This window comes from Paralichthys olivaceus, chromosome 13, assembly GCF_024713975.1.
Source record: "Paralichthys olivaceus isolate ysfri-2021 chromosome 13, ASM2471397v2, whole genome shotgun sequence".
Classification (NCBI taxonomy): Eukaryota; Metazoa; Chordata; class Actinopteri; order Pleuronectiformes; family Paralichthyidae; genus Paralichthys; species Paralichthys olivaceus.
Window position 1 is genome coordinate 14,718,990 of NC_091105.1, and position 24,588 is coordinate 14,743,577.

Genomic DNA, 24,588 nt, shown 5'->3' on the forward strand with positions numbered 1-24,588 from the left:
TCACATGGTATGCTTGAGATGTGCGTGTCGTAGGGTGTGTATGTGTGTGTGCATATAAAGCCACATATTCTTCAAATGTAATCGAAACTCAACAGGTGTCTTAGCTTTTTGTTTCTGGTTCCATATTATTATCACCACAAAGCATTTACAGAGAAAAACAGACCTAAGCTTCTTTTACACAGAGATTCTGCTTTATTCCAGATTAATTAAATATTTAGAGTCCAACCGATATGGATTGATTTGGTCTGATGATGATATTAGCGTCACAAATATCTGCCAATGCATATATCTAAGAGGGAAAAATGCAGCAATGATTCCTAAGATGTCATTATCAAGCCCTTAAGAAATGTACCTCAGGCTTGACCATAAAATGTATTATAAATAAAAGAAAACAAAAATGCAAAGAAAATACGGAACTTGAATTAAGAAAATACACATATTTCTGAATGTGAAATATAGACCATTCACATCATAAAGGTCCAGTGTGTAAGATTCAGGTGAAACAGAAATTTAATGTTGAATAATCCTCGTGATTTTTTCACTAGTTCGTTTCATCTAAATTGTATGAATTGTAGTTTTCTTTACCCCAGAAAAGACCCTTTATATTTAAATACTTTATATTTACATCGAGGGGACCCTCTCTACTGAGGCCACCATGTTTTTTACATTAGTCCAGACTGGACAAACTAAACACCTTTTGAGTTTTTATGACAACTGAAGCTACCACAGTTTCTTTTTCATGTTTGAAAGGAGAGGGTGAGGTGAGGGGTGTTCAGCTGCAACATGCAACTTCAACACTAGATATCACTAAATTCTACACACTGAACCTTTAACTTTATTCTTTTTTCTATGTGTCTATCTCAGTGGATATCCATTTTACTCAGACATCAATTTGGCTCTGTGACTACCTCTGCTGCTAGCATAAAGGTGTAACAATAATCCACTCTTCAATTCTTACTCTATTTAGAACTGCAAGGCGGAATAAAGGTACAACATTGCGTTTGTGTAAAACCTGGCTACAGTTACAGATTGAGATAGTTCTTTTTCCCATCTTAGCTGTAATCTTCCATTATGTTGCTGTTAGTGAGTTTGTACAAGAATACTCACTAAGATTAGTGTTGTATATGGTTTAGTTTTATTTTACCATAAACAGCAATAACCCAGATTTATAGTGTAGATAGATAGCTGTGGATAGAAAAACACAGACACACACACACAAGCACACAAGCACACACACTTTTATGGGCTATTTTCGTGTTGTTTACAGATCTGCGCGTCTATACTAACCCATGTGCTGTTTTCTCAGCGGGCTAGTTAAAAAGGGTTACGACAGACTAATTCCACTGTGCTGGGCCTCGACTGATGATAATCCATCAATCATCCCCCTGCATGTCTTCAAGGTTTATACACTAATGGCTCGACACACAAAGCAAGGAAGTAAACAACTTGTGGACACAGCACTAATGTCCTGTAAGACCAGAGCTTTCATTATATAAATAACCATTCACTTTTGTCGTCATTTCCTCTTCAAGAAAACAAGCTTAAGCTTTTTCTAATCATCTTTGAGAAGTTGCATACATTACATGATAAACAATACATCTCTTTGTTCAAGCCTGTTTCGTGTACATTTGGAATTTCCATTAGTGTCCTTGAACCTCTTGGGCTAATTGCAGCAACATTCTGGTCCCTGTAACAAAGTGACCCACTGACAACTAGGTTGTGACCTGTTTTCAGGTCCTGACCTGTTATTTATTACAGCACTACTACCATAGGTGCTTTTATGATTATGTCGGGTGTGGTAGGATGCATTGCGTTTCTGTGTTGATGACATTGCCACATTTCATATTGTTTCAATAAATATCATCCATTTACCTTTGCCTTGAAACACATTACATTTCAAATACAGCCATTATGCTCGGTCTTATCTCATAAATCTAGCTCTTACCTTTGATTTTTTTGTTCTTCCATGTTTAACAAGTTATTACTCCAATCTCACACATCCCAAAGAGTCAACTTCTTAAATCTGTAGAGCTCATTGGTCTTTATTTGTGGCTAAGGCGTCTTAGGTTAGACTTTCATTTAATACTAGAAAACCTGTTAATCCAACTGCTTCTGGTGAAAACCAAATTTAACTTGTTTAAAAAGGCAAAAGTAGAGGTTTTTATCTAAAATAGAAAAAGACATTTTAGTAAAACTGCCACAGTTTACTGTTTCAACACTTATTTTGAAAGCCTGATTCACCACTTCCTTATGAACCATTTCGGAAAATTGGCCACCAGTGTCATGTGATTGGTTTAGTCCTGCTTTTTTGTTGTTAGGAATAGCTACAATGGAGGCACACACACTCTGTTCCTTTCACAGCCTCTGTGTGTCTTTGATATAATTTTTTGATAAATGGATCTCGGTCTCTTTCAGTGCTTCTTTGACTCTGACTTGGTCACTATCAAATCACAAGGGTGATGTGAATATGTCTTGCTTTTTTGTGATTGTGGACCTGCCTGACTCACTGACCCTTTTATTTCTCTTTGCCTTTGTTAAGCCCAATTTTTTTGTGTCTTTTTCTGTTGTGGTATGCATGTGCAGATGTCAGTCCCTCCTCCAGCAGGGGGTCTGTATCTGATCCAGATGAATTTGATGTTGTTTTTCAATAGGGTCAGTCTGGCTACAAATAAATCCGCCTTCACTCTTTTAAATGAAACTCTTTTAGAAAGGCCGACGGGATTACACCGATACACCATGTTGATGGGGTGAATCGGCTGTTGACAAATCTCTCCAAAATAACACTTGTGTCGCTGAAAATCCAGGCTTACAGTGTGCTTTTGTGTGAGTTGGTCTGTCATTAGTGTCACTGATTTGACATGGTCCTCTTAGAACATGTGTGTGTGCATGTATGCATGTGTGAGCGCGCCACGGCAAACAGAATGTGCCCTTTATGCTCTCATATTTGAGACGATCTGTTTTAAATATTCCTCTGAGGTAGTAGTGACATCATTCGTGACATTTGTCAGCTGATGAAAACAGAGAGATCTTTGTCTGACACACACACACACACACACACACACACACACACACACACACACACACACACACACAGGCACAACATCAGTTGCAGTTGTTCTTCACACTGCCTCTGCGTCAGATGAGAACATTTGAAACTATTAATTTGTAGTGTGTCTGTGTGTGGCCTTTTAACGTCTCAGATTTTGTGTGAACATGTGGGATGCATTCATTTAAGCTTCCTCTCTCTCCCCTTTCCCTGTGTTTTCATGCCAAATGTCAGGTTGACGTCATGCTGCAGGATGGAGGGCTTCCACAGGGGAGCAGCAGGGCCCTGAAATGTCTTTAATCTAAATAAAAAAGAGGGCATAGAAATATTAATATACATTTATAGGCAGTTAATAGACCCCCCCCCCCCCCCACCTAGCATATAATACGGGATTATATGGTAAGGCGCATAAGTAATGCTTTTTCATTTTTATCAAGTCAGTAACTTCCAGTGCAGTAGATCCATATTAAAAATGAGATTAAATCATACAAATGCTTTGATTTGGGCCCTGAAGTCAACAACAGATTTAGTACCGCATATAGAGTAATAGTACTTTTAGAGAACATCTCTTTTTGTCATTACCTCTGCCAAAGAGGTTATACTTTATTCTGTTTTTTTGTCTGTCTGTTTGTTAGCAGGATTACACAAAAACTACTGGACGGATTAGTGTTAGTGAGGAATCAGAATCAGGATCAGAATTGTCTTTTACTTTAACATTGCGAACTAGGACGTGTTTTAACCACATTTTCGATTTTTGATTTCTCAGAGAATCAGTCACTGATCAAATTATTAAAAAATCTGACATGTTTAGGAGACTGATATTTATGAGTGCAAATAATCCAGATCAAGTGGATTTAAATATGTTTTCATAAGGGGACTGTCGGACCTTGATGGAGGGGTTCGCTCCACTGAGTGTCTTTCTAGTTGCCAGATGCTGAGGGGGAACAAACAGATGTTTACCACTCTTTTATCACAGCACACTGAGCACAATAGCCGGTGTAAATGGATGGGGTCGGAGGTCATGCACTCAGTGGGGCATGTTAAGGCACATATGTGGATGATGGTGTGATCAGGATGATCTTCGTCTTGGTAGAATTATCAGCAGAAATCTCAGGTCCACCAGAGAAAGTGCATTTTTATATGAAATGGAAGAGAAGTCACAGTTGACTCTTTGACTTTGTAAACCAAAGTCATCAATTAGGTTCACAGTCACTGTTAAATTAAACCCCCTGCCTCATTTCCAATTACTCTGCATACAGTCCAACATATAAATCTACTCTAACATTTCCTTCTCTTTATTAGTGCAAATCCACAAAACAGCCTGGAACAGTGTTTCACTTGGGATTACCTATAGAAACTTAATTTCACGTTCAAATTGATTCACAATATTAGTTTCATTAAGTTGCATATTAATTTCATTTGCACCTATTAAAGCCACCCCCCACCACCACCAAGTTAATTTTATCACCATCAGAAAATAAATTCAGCTCAGTCCAGCCAGTCTTCAAATGCCCTGTGGCTTTGTATTAGAGGAACAATGACAGGTTCCTCCTGGGCCATTAGCACATTTTGAGTCATCTTTGCTTGACACATTAATGAGCCGCGCTCTTAATTTGGTCTTTAAAGTCTCCGTCCAAAAGCAGGGTGCTGCGGCAAAGTTGTTGCAGATATTCTTGTATTTTGTTTTCCTCTGTGCTTAAAGTTTGATTCAGTTAAATGCTAGTAGATGCAGTGAGTGTTTGAGATGTGAATGATGTTGCAAATTTTAAAATGTAGCCTGTATGTATAATTTCAAAATAGTGTTTGAGTCCAATCCAATAAAATGTAATTATTTGAAATATAGTCACAAATATATTATTTATCTCAGATAAAGTTAAATTTATCACATTTTTAAATATCTGAATAATATAAATAATATCAAACATTACATTTCACCACACTGAATAGACGTCCAAACAACATAATCTCTTCATCTTTTTGGTGACCTTGAAAGTTAAAATGCGAAGATCTGACACAGAAGTGACCATAATCAAACAGCCAAGGTTTTTTTCTTTTCTTTTCAAGGAAGATATCGACTTTGAAAAAGCTTTTGAAAAAAGGTAAACCTCTATCATAACCTCTGTCATATTAAAGTTTGTATTTGCAACAATACAGCACAAAGCTCTTTCACAGATTTTGTATGTGCATATTGAGCCGTCTGCGAGAGACGCTTGTATAGCAGCTGATAAGAAGCCTTTAAGAGAGAAATACTTGAAATGCGTAGAGTATTAAACAGCCTTTGATAAATGTTCCTCTAAACCTTGTGAAAGTTTGGATTTGCAACTGTACAACAAAAGCTTTTTCACAGGTTGTGTATAGTTGGTGATGAATGAAAGAGAAATACATGAAATACTTAAAGTATTGCTTTTTTCAACACAGGGCAGAATCAGACATGGTTTGAATCTGTCTGTATTCTTTCTTCTGATGTTGACTCCAGCAGCTGATGGTGGGCTGGTCTCATGATGCAGTCGCCAATGTTTAGGTTTGGATTGTCTCTTATGTTGCTGCTTCCATAACTTCTTTATGCAAACAGATAAGCCTGAGGGTAGAGTTCATTTTTCATTCAGCCCTAAACTGGAAAAAGACTTCATGTCTTCCTAATGCTCTGTTTTGTGTCCCAGTTTTAGCGCACTTGATGGTAGAAGAGAAGCTGGTGCGTATGTGACTGTTGTGCCCCAGGCTACACTAATGGTCCCTTCTTGCTTTGTGTATATCCGTGTGTGTGTGTGTGTGTGTGTGTGTGTGTGTGTGTGTGTGTGTGTCTTTTCTGCAACAATAAAAGCCCTTTTGTGAGCAAGTTGAATCGTGATGCTTCAGCATCATAAACAAGGAATTTACTGCCACTCAGTCAGAATGGGTCATTAAACTCGTGTGTGTATTTGTTGCTGTGTCTGATTGTGTGAACCTTTGCCATTAGACTCCTGGCATTAAAAAAAAGCCCTTTGTTCCACTGTTACAGTTCATTTCATTCCATTATCGGTCTCTTCCACGTTCTCTTATTTTGTCACATTTTTGGCAGTCACAATCTCTGTCATTGTTATTGCAATGTCATTAAGTCAGGTGTTAGTGATCCTCTGCTCTAACCTGAACCCAATAACCAACTTCACAGTTTGTATCCTGCAGGTAGAGACAATGAAACAGGGAATAGAAAGTGGAAACAGGTTTCTTGTAGTGTGAGCGCACTCCCTCAAATACATGAAGGCAGGTGCCTTGATGTTTCACTGGCAGAATCCGGAGTAACTGAAATTTGTGTTTTTCCAACATACAGCCCCTCTGGATAAATTTCAGGAAAATGTCTGTCATTTTGTGCATGTCTGAAAGCAGCTATTGAGGCCTAGTTTATGTTGTAATGAAAGTTAAGTCATAAGGCAGTCATTCCTAAATATGTATAGTTTTGGTTTCATTTCATTTTCTTACACATAGTATGACTCAGTCACAACCTGCACATTATTCTCCATAAAATGTGTGTGCGTTTATGCTTACTCTCTTTAATAGAACCAAAGACTTAATACAATAAAAGCTGGATTTTTCTTATGGATGAGTAGAAGCATCCTATTCTCTTTGTCACAGGCCTCACCCCTGCAGGGAGTAGAAAAGATAACCTTGGAGCTCATACGCTATTTTATCCTCTTCACTTTGTTCTGCTCTCTCTATTCAGGTCCCGCTATTTTCTTTCAATAGTAACATCTTTATCTACCCAACAGAAAGCTAATTTAATCTCGCCATAAAGCCGTGTTGAATATTCCATATTGCCATTGCTGGGGTTTTGAAAAGATATTTAATACCTTTTGAACATTAATATTTTGGATGCTTTAGTCAAGCTAGAAAGTATTAATCTCTCATCTGTTTTTCCTGTATTGTTTTCTACTCTGTTTCTTTTCTGGGGTTCAAAGAGGCTACTGGCTCATCCCTCACACAACATTATCTCTGCCAAATCCTTGATTTGTACGATCACAATTAATCACTGTAACAAAATACAAACACACTGTGCAAACACAGCCGTCAGAGTACACGGTGCAAAGTGCCTGTGTGCTTGCGTGTTAGTGTGTGCTGTGAATATGTTTATGTTAGCTTACTGAGTCTTAGTGTGTTCGCTGCCTGTTTCCTGTGATTTGCGTCTGGCTGCCACAACTTCTCTCTCCACTCTCCAGGCTGACACGGTGGAATAATAGCTCTTATCAACGTTGCTCCTGACCTTTACATGGATTTGTGTTAACCATTGTGCCCAAGGTGTAGCGTTCACGGCGGTGGCCGGCTGAGGGAGAAGTTAAATCTGGGGTCACAGACGTGTAGATGCACAGAAAAACAATAAGCCTCAGAACAAGCAGGGTGAGAAGTTGACTGTGAAGGCACAACTGCAGCAGCAATGTGCTGCATGTCAGAGGTAAATGTATTTACCATGAAAACAGTACTTCTGGTATTTTACTACTCCTGTCTAGCTGTTTCCAGACATGTCCTCCGAAGGAACTCCAGAGAATTGGGTCTTGACTTTATTTTCACTCATGAACACTTGCAGTAACAACAGCAACATCTGGAGGATAAGCATCTGGAGGATTCAGGTGAAGGGTGTCGCAGAGACAGGACGTAACATATTAATTCTGCTGCATAGATCACATGGTTTTGTTTACATTACATCGACACCGTCGCCGGCTATAATGCTCGTCTGATGTCTTCTACATAAATGGCTATGCATCTTCATCCTGATATATTTGCTTTATTTTTGTTTTTAAAATGTTTGTGTCTGTCGCAGATGTGTTGAAACATCTTCAACACCCTTGCATACTCCTGTGATTCCAGCAGAGGATCCCTCTAACCTCGGCTCTGGAGTTTCTGCAGACTTTCTCCACCCGCCCCCTTTTGTATTAAGTCCACAGAAACACAGGTCTTTCACTCAGACATTTGCGTTCGAACATTCAGTCCCTGCAGAGAAACTCTCTGGAGTTCAGTACATGTCTGAAAGCAGCTTTTGTGACCAGATGTGTCTTCCGTTAGTATACAAAAGCCCGAATGAATGTTCACTCTCTCTAACATTATAAATGGAGACAGAAAAAGATTTTACTTGAAGTGAGTGAGTAGTGAACTGGTTCCTTTTTAGCATGCAACAATAATGGTCCCAAATGATTGGAGAGGGGTCGGGGACAGAGTTTTAAAGTGAATTCTATGTTCTGCCACTTTCGTTACTCTTGTTTTTCACTCTCGGTATTGTTTGTGTTGCAGTGTTAATGTGCATATCTGTTTACTTCTAGATAGAGGGAAACATCGGAAGTTGTCGACTATTAAGGCTGTGTCCATCCTATACGTTTTAGGGTGAAAACAGCATTTAGGTGCACATAGGCTAGTTGACAAAATTAGATTCAATCTGTTGTGTTGCCATGAGTGTTTATGAGTGTGTGTTAGGGTGGGTGAAGGGTTTATTCTACTGAATGTACTGTGAACATTCACACAGTGGGTTCTCATGTACGATCAAGCTGATTGACAGCTACACAGAGAGGGCAGGTGTCAGGTTGAGGTCGGTCTGCCTGCTGAGAACTTTACATCGCAGAGGTAAAGTGGAAACTACGGCCGTCGTGACACGTTGTGACTTCCTGCTGAGGATAGGAGAAAAACACGCCTTCTTGGATGTTCTGGATTTCTCCTGTTGCTGCCAAACAGAGAGAGGCAAAAAGCAAAAGAGTGAGAGAGTGCCGCACACAGCTCTATAGCTTTGCTCTCATGCAAACCACAGAGTTAGAGATCTGTATGTTATTATCAGTGTAAATAAATATCTTGTTTCATTATGAAACAGTCTAGTTAATTAATGGGAAACACTGACAAAGCATTGCACAGAAGAACAAAGAGCAGCAGCTTACAACACACACACACACACACACACACACACACACACACACACTTGCTCTCTCTCGCTCGCTCTATCTCCATGTTTTATCTGTATCTTTCTGATAAGCTTCTGTTTACTTAAGGAAAATCAAAACCTTCTTTGTTTGTCTCCTCTAACATGTGATGCAAACATCAGATCGTCTTGAACAGACAATAGAAATCTCTTTACAACACCACACCCTGTTAGTGCTGCAGTTTATAACTACTCTTTGATGCTCGTGTCTCATATCTGAGGCACTTTTTCAAACCAATCCACTCTTGGATTCTTTTCTCACCCCCCTGTGCAATACTTTCTTTTTGGAGATCAGCTGAACTCTATGTGATACAGAGGCCTCGATATGGCGGGGTAAAAAAAGACACAGCCGAGCTCATTGGTGACACACTTTGTATGAAAGACCATCACTTAAAGAAGAGTAGAGTCACTTTAAGGATAGAAGACTCTTTTTTTGCCGATTAAAGTGTCAGCGTGAGAGAAAAGGGGAATGTGGTATAAAGAGGAAAGGGTGGGGGAGTGGGAAGTCATTAACTGGGTTAAAAGCAAATTGAATCAGGTATGTGGTCTTCTCTGGCAATTGCAGTGTGAAAGGGAATAAGGCCTAAAAGAAAAGGAGCCAGTTTATATGAGATGCCACAGAGAGGCACAGGAGAAGTCTCTTATTTTTCCTCTTTTTCTTACAAACACACTAACAATTGAAACAGCTATATGCACACCACCTCTAATTTCTACCAGTGGGGTATCACTATAGATAATTCGTCCATATCATTTTAAAAAGCAAATGCCACTTAAACTGCTCTGCTTGACTGTATTTCTATTTTGTTGATCGCTGGTCAATGATCTCACCCTTTTTTCCTTTTGTGTTGTTTTTCCTCCCTGAGGAGAAGTGAAATTTCATCATGTGAAGGAAGCAGCTACACAAACAGGGAGGAAATGTGCTGATGTGCTTCAGAGAAGTAGAGTTACAGGAGAGTGAAGGGTGTTAACACCAGGGTTTCTGATCACGTACATATTGTGGATTATTGTAGGAATGCATGGATGCACAATGTACACACAGCATCTTTTATTTGACTTTTAACACACATACAAACACACCGTTTTTTGTTTTGTTCATAGCACATGATCATATGCAGACACTCTTCAAGTGACACACACACACATACACACACACCTTAACCACGGTGGCCTTTCCTGCTGTTTATCAAACCAGTGTATGGGTAGTTTTCAGCTCCACTGGTCTGAACATATTATTCCATTTCCCTCTTTCCCACTGCTTAACACACAAACACACAAATACATGCCCTAGAGACACACACATGCACACACATGCACTGCATCAACTGTTCTCCCTGCACTCACACACCAGGAGAGTCTCTGCTCCCCACAGTAAATCCTAAAGATTGATGTGTTCCCTTGGACAAAATGAGATTGTGTGTCATTACAAGGCATTACACTACAGAACCCCTGAGTAACTGAATTAGCCCCAGTGTCATAGACACACACACACACACTGACACACACACACTGATCATCTAACAGACTATTTACACAAACCAGTTTCCTACATGTTTTCTTTCTAAGAGTTAAATGGTCCACAGTTGTCAGACACAAACATTAACCCAGACATTAGGCCTTCTTTCTGTGACTCATTGGTAACATAATCTTAACTAATGGTATACTGTGTAATTACCTAAAGACATCTCAGCAGATTCTTATGTCCCGAGGTGATGCTTTGCAGGACCTGTACTGCAGCCATCTTCACTGTCAATAGGGCAACATCATCATCAGCTGCAGACTATAGTTTTCTCTCGTGTGAAAGAAAACACTGAATGTTTGCTCAATTTTCCCTTTAGATTTTGAGGTTGACCCCACTTTAAAACCAATGAAACGAGAGAACACGACTTGTGATGGACAAATAAATCTCACTCTGTGCATCAGAGTTACCAGAACTGTAAAACACAACATTTTTTATTTAATGCAGGTGTCAGACTCCAAGATGTTGCCTGTTCAGATGGTTACTGTGTCAGATTGGCAGTTACAGAGTCAATGATACTAAGCTGAGGGACTTGACTCAATCTCTGTTCTTTCACGATGTGTCTTTGGAAAGGAAGTGCTTGCGATTGAGAAGAACGTGAACTCGCAGGGTGTTGGATGCATTGTGTACGATTTTCTTGGAAAAGCCTAAAAACCTTTATTGTTTTTCACAGTTTGATCTCGTTTCACCAATCACATCATCATGGGGCTTCATGTATTGCGGAATAATGCTCTCAGCTGTGTTCCTATCGGTAAATGTCACAGAGGTGAAAAACACCCATCGTGAAAGGATGATGTCAGGACATTGTTCAGGTGTCTTTGAAGCTGCCATGCTTGTTCATTATGACAATTACACGATACAAAACAACTGCTTGCTGTGATCTGGGTCGTGTTATTATCCAGCTGATATGGTGTAGTCTGATCCTGGTAATACAGATCTGTGAAACATGAAATAATACATCACTGCACAAATTGTAGACTTTCTTATGAAGCCTTCACTTAACTTCTCTGATACACGTCCATGTTTAGTTAGTCACACACTTATTGACCAGTGACTCAGTAAAATAGTCAGTCAGCCATACGACCACCCATCCAGGGAATTCTTCAGTGGTTTATTAAGTTGTGATCAGGTCTGGAAAGTAATCTATTAGGGTCTCAGTAAAGTCAGCTGGTTATTTCATGACTCACTCAGTTACACATGAAAGTGGTTACTAAGGCAGACAGGTAACAGAGAGAATCAGCTGTTGGAGCAGCAACGAGTGAAACTTCAGATCAGCTCCTCTACCACTTCATCAGTAGACTGGTGGTTCAATTATAAGTAAACATCATACCATTCATGTCCAGTAACAATGGACGGACTGATCTAGTACAAACACTGTCTTTAGGTTTTTCCACAGACAAAACAAGAAGTGGGGAAAACAGTCATGGCTCCTCGAGGCTGTAGTTTCACACACAAGCACGTGTCGTCTCTCTCCAGTCAAAACAACAAGCAAGGCTGCTGTAGTAGTTACTGAAGTCTAAGGTCAGCATGTGACACACACACACACACACACACACACAGAGCTGTTTCAATGTGCAGCAGTGGGAACACGAGACTAAATAACAAAATTCAAGAGGTCAGACACAAAGGCTGAATTGAACACTGAGAGAAATGGGCCCCAGCTGCATTGGGACACACACACACACAGACACACACTGGTCTAGTCACAGATGAAAGGCGAAACACACTCACAAGCACACCCACACACTTATCCAACACACAAAAATGCAAAAACAATACTATGTGAAATAATGGTGTGAGAACTTATTGAAAATAAGCTCAAAACAAGTCTTTTTCTGTGTAAACAGTGTGAACAGTGAGTTCAATTTTAAACTCCTGTAAGCCTTTAAAACATCATCTTACGTTGTTGTTTGTAATAAAACACAATGTGTGGGTTTAAGCATAAATTGTCAGATTCTGTCTTTCAAATGCCCATTTTGAGGTATCAATCAAATACAAACATGACGTACTGACATACTTGCATTGATTTTAGTACACAGAGACATCCCCCATCACATACTCACCACAGCATCATCTAATTACTTCCACAAACAAGGGAAAACGGTCTCTGCAGTTTTCTCACAGCTGTATTTTCACTCCCTTTATTTACTGCTGCAGCTCAGTTTCTACTTAAAAACATCACATTTATTTGCTTTTCATTTATGTGCCATGCAGGAAAATGAAGCTCCACAAGCTGTAAGCACTGAAACTTGTTTTATCCCAAATCCCGATTACAGTTAAACATTAGAACCCCCGACGTAAGATGTAAGAAATATTGTCTTTATCCAAGTCCCACAAGATAATTTGTGTGCATTCAAAGTTCCCCTGCAACTTGAATACAACCAGCTTCTCTCTTGTGACAGTGATATTAAGACTAAACTGGATTTAGCTGCCAACCTCTCTCTGAATAACTAATCATCCTCTATTCTCTGCTCCTAATAGGTCTCTGCTCCTTTGTGTCATTATTCTTTGTTCCTTGACTCCACATTATTTTGCAGCCACCAACTTTGACTTTGAGATGATGCTAATAGTAAACTTACAGGCTTGGCACATTGTTCGCTCATATGATCGCAGTTTTATGATTTTGTTTTGCTCATATACTCCACCCGGCTCCCACTCTCAACAATGAGTGCAATGAATAATCTGGCTTCACAATTTACACAGCGCTCAGACTTCCCTGAACAGTTTAAAGCTTTGTTTTCATAATTGCATCTTCAAGCTGACAGAATACATACCTCCATGCACACACACACACGCTCTCACATTAATGCACACATGGCCCAATTTGTTTATGCACATAGCAATTTTCTAATTAATGTGAAGACCCTAAATGCTTATCAGTGGGAAAACCATTTTCCTGCTCAACTCCCTCCCAAGCTGCACATGGGAGCTTCTCCGAAGGGAATCATACTGCGTGTGTGATGTGTGCGTGTGCGTCGAGAGAGGTTTACAAATGTACAGAAAAACCTCTGGGCTTTCCTTTCTTTGTTACCTTTTCAAGGCTGCAACCACACAATAGTCTCCCTCACTTCCTTACACACGCACACACACACACACACACACACACACACACACACACACATTGGGGAGCTAGCCTGTCTCATTGTAACACATTGATGAAGTACACTGTTGTCAGGTACAACAGCTACCTCTGTGGTTTAATTAACTAGGAAGAAACATGAGGGAGGGAGGACAGAAAGAAAGAAGGCTTGATAAGGTGGAGAAACATTTGGTTTTTTATTCTTGAAGTATTTGTTTTTCTCCTTTTCAGTCACATCACTGAAGTTTTGTCATTAAGAGCTGCATTAGTTTAAACTACTCTTTACATGCTGCTGGATGAAATCAAGATAAAACTTCTCTTCTCTCCTCTGTTCCCTTCTTTTCTTCCCTCTCCTCCAGCAGATGTGTGTGTGTCAGAGAGAGTGACACTGCTCCTTTCCTTCAGTCAGTGTTAGTCTAAGGGTGCTGACTACTTGTCGCAGTCTGTTTAGGCTGATGGAGAGGTCGAAACTGCTAATGCGTTGTTGTGATACTGGATGAATGTTCAGCAGCAGCAGACACACACACACACACACACACACACACACACACGCACACCCAACTGGCCACTGACTGTCTCTTGAGATTAATGTTGGTGTGATCCACTCAGCTGGGCCTGATCACATTAAGATGGATGGACCCCCTGGTGGTGTAAGTGTGTGTGTTTGTGTGCGCGCATGCAGGGCCCCATCTGTCTGTGTTTTCTCCACAGCGAGGTCCTGTGACCTAGCTGCCATCTTTAGTGCCCTCAACTAGGATAAAGCAATACCCTGAGAGCGAGAGATGGATTGATTTTTTTCCATGGTGACATTAAAAAATGCTCCTGGCGTTTCAGATGTGTTTCAGAATGATTATAAAGATATTGGAGGTGTTTCAGTGCGTACTTCATGGAGATGTTGCCTGGTCCGGTAAATGGGGGGGGGGAAGAGGGACTGGAACCCTATAGGTTTTTTCAAACCCAAACAGGACCTGTTTAAATAAGTCCTTTTTCATAGATTACATGGATTGGTATTGCTGCTTTGTTAGGACTTCAGTAATGGATCTGCTCAGTAGACAACATTGGACTTCTGTCATATTGCAGTATTGCAGTTTCTCTTTATTTTACAAATCACCCTCAGGAGATGATATTTTCATTGACGTTTATTTATTCGTCAGGGATTTCCCAAACTACTGCACAGATTTCATTGAAATGATGTGAAGAGGTGCAGCATGACCACAAGCCATTGGCGGTCCATTGTGGAAACCCTGTATTCAAACTTTTTGTGCCACAGTTTGACGAACTCTCATCTGTGCTTCACTGCCTGTTTGTCTGTGTGTGAGTGAGTGTGAGTGTAGACTCCGTCTCACTGACAGAAAACATTTTCAGTTGCACTTCACAGATCTTGTCTGCATGTTGGTCGCTCTCTGGAGCCCTGTACAAATGTTGTCAATATGGTTGATCTGTAGTGTCGCTACTCCTCATAGAGCGAAGAACAACAATCTGATTTCTGTTTCTACTCTTTGTTACCGCAGCAACACTCATCATGGATGAATGTCATACTGATTGTATAATCCTTTAGGCAATTGTGTCATTTATGATATTGAACAACTCTATATAACAAAATGACTTGACTGTACTTTGACTAAAGACATTTTATTTTTAATAGTAAGTGCAGCAGTGAAGTATAATGATTCAACTTTAGCCAAGTTCTCTTATTGACTAACATGGAATCTCTGCGAGGCAACTTACACACACTTCATGTGAACATGACAATAACTGTATCTTGAGTCCAGCAGCAGTCGTGTGTTGTTTACCAGTTTTAGCTTCAGGGGAATCCCTTTTATTCCTCCATGAGTCTGTCATGGACAGATACAGGGTTTACGCTCATTATCTGCAGCAGTCTGATTCAGTCTCACAGTAGCTTCCCTATATCACAGCATTGGAAGGTAATTAATCATTACAAAGATGTTTCTGTTATTGCAGTGGGGTGTATAAATCCCACATTAAACTAATTTCATCATTGTGACACTTAACTTAAAAGGCCCTTTGTTCTTGTATTAGCAGTGCTGTTAATAGATGATCATGCTGTTTATTATATTGGAGTTTTTAGTAAAAACACCGCTTGGCTTGCTGTGTTCTTCTTATGGGAATTTTTTTGTGCTTTGCATCACTGTTATTTTACATGTGGCTCCATTTTGAATTGAACTCTTGATGTGGCAGCATTAGTCACCATCAGCTGAGTTATAGAGAAAATCAAACCCCTAAATTTGGGTGGAGTGTCAGGCTCACTTTTTTTTGCCCCACACTGGAACACATGAGGAGACAGGGATGATAAATCATGATCAATGTGTGAAATATTATTTACTTGATGAGAAAGAAGATTTTTCCTTTAATTGAATCCCTGCAAACATAAATTTAAGTAATTGCATTAACTTGTGTTCCCTCAGCAGAATCCTCTACAGTTGTTAGAACTGCAACTAACAACTGTCTCCAGAAATGTCAGGCCAAAAGTGAAATAATGAGTGAGAAGGAATGACTGCAGTGTATTTTTACAACAGTATGAAAAATTGGAGGTCAGAAATTCCAGCCTAATGGAGTTAATACCAAAAGTCTTCTCAACAGCGGCCTTTCTTCTTCTTCTCAAGAGTGATTTTAGAAGAAAAGCCCCCTTCATCCTAAATAAAGTCCAGAGTGAATAACACGCAGTGCTTGTAGATCTGGTGTGAAGCATCTTTTCTTGTTTTTCGTCTTCATATTTTGTTTCTAATTTAAATTTTTCGTGCTCCTTTGCTTTCAAAATCAATTTGAATGAATCTTTGTCCAAAAACAAAACCAAAAAACATTGAGTCTAATCTTGCCTCTGCTTGTCTTGGTCTGAGTGAGACAGCAGCTGTCCAGGGTTATTTAGGAGCAAGCTGGAGTCCTTATAAACAGTTTAGCAGAGAGAGAGAGAGATGTATTTACTCCATGCTTCCTTCTCCGTGTGTACGAGTAGATTTCATTTAGAAGTCTCATGTCATCTTCATTCTCGTCTCATTCTTTCCTTTACCAGTATATAATAAACAGCCATTCATTTCTCTCTTTGTCCCTCTGTTTCTGTATGTAGGTGTCTGAATGCTTGTACTTACTGTAAGACCAAGCATGCCAGAGGAGACCTGGCCAGTTATCCCATTGAGGAACTAGTGGAGAGAGCCAGACAGTCTTTCCAGGGTGAGTACATTATCTCTGTGGCACGCACGTAACATGACTTGTGGAATCAGGTGTAAATATGCTGCATCATTTCAAAAATCATTCGAAATGGGGACTTCAGTGACAATAAAGGTCACAGACTATCCAGTGATCAACTTTTTAAAAGTGATCAATATATTTATATGTACTTGTGCTGTGAAAATGCAAGTTCTGCTATTGGATTTAGGGGGTTGTGTTTGGTTCACTTTATTCTTGGTGAGTGTACAGTGGTGTGTTTGAATTGTTTTTGTGTGTCTGTGATTAAATGTGGTTCTTGGAGCTGTTGTCATTAAGTTTTATGTCACTTTTAATTCACTGTGTTTATTTTTGTTTCCATCATTAGCTCCAGTGTGGTGCATTTTTGTGTTGTCAGTGTTTATGCCGGTTTGTGTGCCTGTCCTGTTAAGAGGGGGTGAGGCTTTAGTAACACATGTTGATGTTTTTGTTCTTGGGTAGAGGGTCCGGCCAGTTGGCTCTAGTTCGATGCCAGATGAACAGCTGTTGTGCCCTGGCATCTGTTCCTTGAGAGTAGACTCCCAGAATCCCCAACAGCACAGCAGGCCATGCGCCTATTAGAGCCCAAGGCGGGTCAGTCAAGGGCAAATCTACACATTGATAACACAAATCTTACTTTGACTAGGTTATATTACTTAGTATTTTATGTCTTTTTCTTTATTGGCATTGCCTGTTGGATTTTTTAATGGCGTTAAGTCTAAAATATCTATTGCATCTGTGTAAATGCATATATCTATGTTAATATCGACTAAACCTGCTCACGTAATTCATGTCAGATGTTGCGTTTGGGATCTTCATGCCCAGAGAATAACAACCTCAGGTCAATTGTCTCATCCCATTAACATTTCATTGCTCATGCACATGATTTAAATGTCGGTCAACCTGAGAATTTGACCGTGAACGTTTTAGAAGAAGCTTGTTTTAAATATGATCAAATCCCATCTTTTTTCCCTCATTGCATTTAGACACATTTATGTCAGATAATCTCACAGATTAGTTGGATAAATGATTCATTTTGCAACTTGAATGCTAGTTAACAGTGATAATGCAGATAAAAAGCTTAAAGGACACAAATGTGCTACTTATCATAGAACAGTTCCTCTCTCTGCTTCTTCTGAACGTCTCATTGTTCATGGTGATACTAAGCTCTCTGCTACAGACATTTATCTTCTCTAACAATGTTCTACCAACATGCCTGCATCAGTGCAATTATCCCATTTGATTAAAGACTCAGCTACATCTTACTCCCAGTGCATCATCCACACTTGTTGGTGCAACCCAGTGCTTTAGGAACCTTTTTAATGGCTGACTTTAAAGCAGTAAATTCACATTACTGTTTAAACAACAGACCCCTTTTTACTGTAGAGGGCAATGCTCTGAGGCAGTGGGATTGAGTTGTCGTCAGATTAATGTTGGCACACAAATGCACACTACTTAAGAGTCGTGATTTGCAGGACTCCAGAACACCATGTTGTTTTTACTCTGGCCTAAGGCTGTTTGCAAACTGACAACATCACTGTGTCCAAAATACACAGTCGGCTGTGGATGTGTTGATACAGGTATCAGTACGAAACTGAAACATGAACCTGAAGTCTAGAGTTGTAAAGATGCTGGACAGTATTTTACAACTCAGCCACGCTGCCAAGGGTTAGGGTGTCTGGAATTTTTAACTGAGCACTATTGTTGGGCTGAGGACCACTTCAGTTTACATCAGGCTAATAAAAAGTGAGAATATACCCTTGACAAGGACATGGCTTTTTCTAAATCCCTTCCAGAACTCTTTAAAACAGCTGCATCCATACCACTGCAGTGCCCGGGGGTGGGCAGTGAAGGGCAAACTCACCAGCTGCTTGAACTTAGATCTGTGTGTCTGTGTGTGTGTGTGTGTGTGTGTGTGTATGAGTGTGTGTATGAGTGTGTGTATCAGAGAGAGAGAGCGAGCTGTGGGTGACAGTGCAGGGTAAAGATACACCTGCCCTTTAAACTTGTTTGAGAGAAGTTCTATGTGTAAAACCTACTGACAAGAAGTTTGTTTTGTGCCTCATATTACTTTTATTACTATACCTGTAATGTAAATATTTACCCTGGGGTGCTGCTTGTTAAAAAGTTGTCAAAAAAAACTCATCCAACTTAGCCACAGCCTTAATGAACAAATGAATAACTTAATAAATAAGTTAACAAGTTACAAAACCAACACATGCTCAAGCAAACACATAACAAACACAGTGATGAGTCGTAAAGCAGAAAGTTCAGTTTGGAGGTCACATACGTGCGTTCGTAATTCGTTAAAACACAGGAAGCATGAGTGTCACAGACGGTTGTTTTCAAAACAGAGAAAGAGGAAGCTGGAGGTTACCGCCTGTCATGATTTACACACAGTTGGAATGAGATGGAGACAGAGATGGGTAACGAGAGAGGAGACAGACGAGGTTTCACTGTCTCTCCGCTGTTCTCTGCGGTGGATGTAGCCAGAATCTTTCAGTTTTACTGTCAGTGAACCTGTGTAACATTTATTCTCCCTTCAGACTGAGCTCTTCATATGTCTACATCTTGCACTCACATGTTTTGGTGCATCTTAAAAAAAATTTAAATTCTGTTGCTTACCCTCGTTGTTGAAGGTGTCAACGATCGTCTTCTCACACTCATTTTTTTGTATTCCACTCCTTGCAACTCTTATCATCTCACGTAAACAAAATACATACATATTTAAAGGCCAATGCCCACAGTAAGACTCACTGTTTTCCAACCGAGTTTGGTTGTTGTATGCTTGTTGACCATGTTATCGTTGTGTGTCTCACACACAGACACACACACTCGCTGGCGAGTGTGATAAGCCAGTTTCATCTCAGGAATAATTGGGAAGAGGCCATCTAATATATTTTTTTGCCTGTCACATATAATATGTGTCTCTTTTGTTGAACAAATAGAATCATCTGCCACATTTATGAAGCAAAGGGACGCTGTTTACTCTGTCAAATATTTTTGTTGGGTTTAGAATTACTTTATGGCAGTGCAGCAGTGCCCCTGTTTCTCCCTCATTCTGAGTCACCTTTTTCTTATCTCAGACAAATTGGGCCCCACTGAAATTTGATTTGCTATTTGATGTCTTTTGAATAATAATAGTAGAAAAAGCTGCAAGTATGAATGCTAATTTCGATTGGGCAGTCAGCCCGCATCGGGGGTATTTGATTGGTTTATCTGAGGGAACTTTGAAAGGATTTATGGGATTTATTCAAATGCGATTTGAGGTAAATAGCTCTCTTTCCATCTGGAAAAAAAGAAAAAGTGAGTGAGTGCACAGCTTTTAAAATAATCTGAATTATTCAAATGTATGAATGGATAATTTTTAACATCAGAGAGGTCTGTTAATGTATGCAGGTAATGGAGGCTGGGGATGTCATAGGGAATGACAAGTGTATGCGGGTGTGTGAGTGAGAAAGAGTGGGGGTCTGTATGCCTTGGTTTGTGTGTGACAGAGACAGGGAAACTGTGATTGTGCGTGGGTTGGTGTGTGTTTGTGTGTGCGTGTGTTTTATCAGAAGTGTGTAAAACAGCCAGAAGTAGAGAAATATTTAATCATATTCTTCTGGGTGAGCAGTTCTAGAGATGGCAGTATTCTCCGTGAGGTGAGAACAGTAGATGGAAGGTAAACAACCTAAATCCACCAGCAACCTGCCAACAAACCAGTGACTGTTCGACTCTACCTGTCTCTCCTCTTGTCCTCTAAATTTAAACACACTTCCAGCCTCCATCTTTTCCCTTCTCTCACTTCTCCCTGTTGATTTTCTGTCTTCTAAATCAGCAGTTGTAAAAATTAGGAGCCCAGAATATTTTTTTTATAATGATCACAGTATTTTCTATTTCCTTGTTCTGACTTGTTTGAATGATTGGTATTTTATTTTTACTGTTTCAGAGAAAGTCCTTCTTTGACATTGTATTTCTTGAAATCCTCAAATGAATCCCCTTCTCAGTGCATTAGCTGAAGTGACAGGGTTGAGTGTGAGGCCTGTCCGTCGGCAAGGTTGTTCTTCTACTGCAATGGACAGGCTGCAAAACCCTGTAGGGCAAAGCAAGGTGTGGGTCTGTTGTTTGGACTTGGATGATAAATATTCAGTTGCAATACAAATCAGAATTGAACTGTACCTGCCACATGAGAAAGTTCTACTGTCCAAATTGCAGCCCTAACATGCAGTATTATGGGTAACAGCTAATGTGACTGTAATTTTAATATTCTCTTTCCTTTATACTAAAATGGATTGTGTAATCCTATTATTCTGTGTGAGCAGTTGTGAAAAAGACACCTTCCTCTATGAGGTGAGTGCAGAAGATCCAGAGTTAAAAACAATCCTCATGTCTTCTTAATTTAAACTTTTTCTGTGCTGCCCATTTAAACTAAAATTGATTTTATTAAAATGAAATTGGCTTTTTCCTCTCCTCCTATTCAAAGATACATTACAAAACATCTATGGAAACTACAGATGTCCTATGCTGTGAACACAGTGGCTGCCCCTGAGAAATGGGCCCAGTCAGTCAGACAGAGTGAGCAGCCAGAGCTGTGTACGAGAGAGAGTTCTCTATTTTTGTTGCGATCCTCAAACCCCCCCTCCCACTGTGGCTGTCGCCCTGTCATTTTAAACTGTCAGTGGGGTGTTTTTGACACAGCCCTGTCTAAAACAGGATGTGACGCTTCATAGATACTGCTATCACTCCTACATGACACACTACATTAGTGTGTGACATGCGTCTAAGCAATCACGACACAGCTTTAATTTTTTGGGCTGCAGCGACTGTAGGCATATGACAACTCACTATTGAAACCTTAATGACCACAATTGCATTTTTGTAATAGGCTGGAGATTTTCTCCCTTGTGCAAAATGGTTGATGCACTAAATTCCATAAGAAAACCTGATACAGTGTCTGGATTATGCACATGAAGCTGACAGTATAATCAAATTTTCAGTTGCCTTTTTGATTTTCACATCACACATCACATTTTTTATGCTAACACCATACATCTAAGGCAAATATATCCACTAATATCCACAGATATCAGCTGATTTTCCTCTCGTTTCCACATGACTGATGGCATCAGTGTCGAACACAGATATTAGCAGAAATGACACTGCTTAGCTCCCTGGCTCCAGCTGGATGACATATGACAGATAGCCATAGATAGACAGATATGCGGGCTTGCTTGTTGGCCAGCTCCAACATCTGTGACAGGTGTCAGCCCCTGTTTACTTCTGCGGCTGTGGCTATGTGACACATGGGCAGAGGGGGCTGCCAAAGTTGGCCAGGAATGATACTTTCTGGGTCAGCGGTTCCTCCAGGTTTGGGTATTGTTAAATTTGAGTGGGTAGGTCTAAATTACACCTTAGATTCGATTAGAAGGAAAAAAACGGAGCCTTGTGGTGACGGTCAGCAGAGAAAAGCTGGAGGATTGAGAGCAGGAGACAGATTTAACTGATTAAAAGGGTCAAAGCAGATGTAAGAGTGTGAATGTGTTTGGTAGCTATATTGATAATGTCAGGTGTTTTCTCTGCAGAGTGGAGAACATGTATAGAAGTCATAGGTTTAGAATTCAGTCAGGTAAAACAGATGGCGGTTATAAGATTAAAAGAAAACCTGCCTCTAATTTGTCTGTTATTGATTGAGATTTGGCAATAGAGATACAGGCAGAGGGGCAGAGAGACTTCATATTGATAGAAGCACATTGATCATAGTTGAGTCACTGCCATCAAAGTGCCGAGTATTGGAAAGACTGTGGAAAACCGCTGAGCAAGCAAGCACTAACAAATTCTGTGTGTGTGTGTATGGAGGCGGTCAAATTCATTATCCTCTGGGAAAGCTCTTGTGGAGAAGCTGCAAATAGATTTTCTGAATCTCCTGCTGTCCGATAACTTGCTAATGTTTTTCAGCCACGCACTAGTTTCTCCATGTGCTGTTCTGCACTGAGAAAAGACTGTTTCAAAAAAACGGCCGCTGAGTTCAAACATACTCTTTGCTCCCAGTACTGAAGCATCAAGCAGTGATAACTAGTCTTAAGTTTAAAGTTTATTGACTTAATTTGCTTTATATAGTTTGATTTGTCACTTAATAATACAGGTTAAACCATACAGGGGTGCAAGATGCTGTACTCCACAGATCAGGGTGCAGGTCACAACTTGAGACACGTTATCCTTATAACATAAAAACCTAAAAAACTTAAAGAAAGAGGGCAACGTTAAAAAAAGTATTGCTCTGCTGTTAGATACATTCTACATGACACAGTCAGAGGTGAGGGGAAGGGTTCAATAGGGCTGCAATGTTATGAGATTTTCATGGTTTGGTAACTGCCCCATGAAATATCACAATTTCACAGTGTTTCACATTATTCATTATGAGGCCTGTAATCTGAAACTGATATGAAATGATCCATGTCCTTTATTTAAGTAAAAGTATTTATACCTCACTCTAAAAGAACTCTATTAAAAAAATCCAAGTAAAAATCCAGCATCGAAAATACAGGTGTAGGTGTTACCACAAAAATGTATTTCAAGTATTGAAAGCAAAAGTACTCAGGCGACTGTTATACTATGACTCATGTATTACTTCCTCAACTAATCCTAATGTTTGTTTGGTTTGATCAGTTCTGACAATCGTGAGAAATATCAGTTCTCTAAATGATGACTGAAATAGTTGCCAGTTGTTGGTTTTGCAACAGCTCAACCAGACTGATCCAGTCTGGAGCCGTTACCCACAGCTACACTCACCCATCTCAGCCTGAGAAAGCTGAGAAAGTTTGTGTCTGTTTCTTTATGGGGGTCACATCAGGGTCAGTGTGTTTCTGCCAAACGGACAGACAACGCAGATGTAGCCTGGAACCATTGTGTGGAAAATTTGCGTTAGCATTTTATGATGGACGTTTAAACATGTTGTTTTAGTTAGGGATTAAAGTTAAGAACGGAACTCATACTTTGATCTGCATAGATGGACGGTGTTCTCAAACATGGGCCAATATGTTTGATGTGTTTCCTCCTTTGGCAGCCTGCCTTTACGTCCACCTTTTATGCAAGTGCATATTCGTCTTTAAGGACAATGTTCCTTTTCGGGATGTCCAGAAGAATCCCACGCTGCAGATTTTCACTTTTTTGTTGGGATGGAAATGGATGATATCAACCTTGCTTCTCTCTGCCAGTTTCTCTGCTGCATGTGTGTGTTTGGTGCTGACAGGCAGTGGAGGAGGAAGCTTGATGTCCACACGCAATATATAACAAATTCTGCAACCCTAAGATTCGATTTTCAGTGTAATAATGAAAATCTCTACAAAACCAAATGAGTGAAAGGTGCATTTGAGGAAAGTGAAACTTGAAAGCAATAAGAAAAGCTCCAGCACAGTGCAAGGCTTAATGCTGAAGCATTTATTATATAGTTTTGATTCATCTTACCTTTGTACCTGCTCTTCGACAGCCCAATGAAAAGCTTGTATTATGTTAAATAATAATAGTCTGAATACATACTTGTGCTGGAGCATGAGAATAAGGCTTCAAACAACACTGTAATGTATTCATCCGCAGGTACTTTAAGTGGCAGTATTTATTGAAAGGGTGACATATCTTACACAGTCAGTGGTGTGGCAAAAGGCTATGAAGTGACTGAAAGCCTCTTGTATACAAGTTATGTTTCTCATTCAGTGTAGCCACAATCGATATGGAGTATAGAGACGCGTTCAGTTTGTTCTGCTCTCCAACTTTCAGTCTGCTTCTTACTGCTCATGTCTGAACACACAAACACTCTCTCTCTCTTTCTCTTGTCT

The 24,588-nt window shown here is 39.9% G+C and overlaps 1 protein-coding gene across 1 annotated transcript in view; it reads left to right on the forward strand.

The window, feature by feature from the left end:
- Nucleotides 1–24,588, forward strand: part of cdkal1 (CDK5 regulatory subunit associated protein 1-like 1) — a 214,029-nt gene that overhangs the window by 72,503 nt on the left and 116,938 nt on the right. Inside the window, exon 8 of the mRNA XM_020091374.2 lies at nucleotides 16,656–16,759. Coding sequence (XP_019946933.1) covers nucleotides 16,656–16,759 — 104 coding nt within the window. The remainder of the gene's footprint in view (nucleotides 1–16,655; nucleotides 16,760–24,588) is intronic.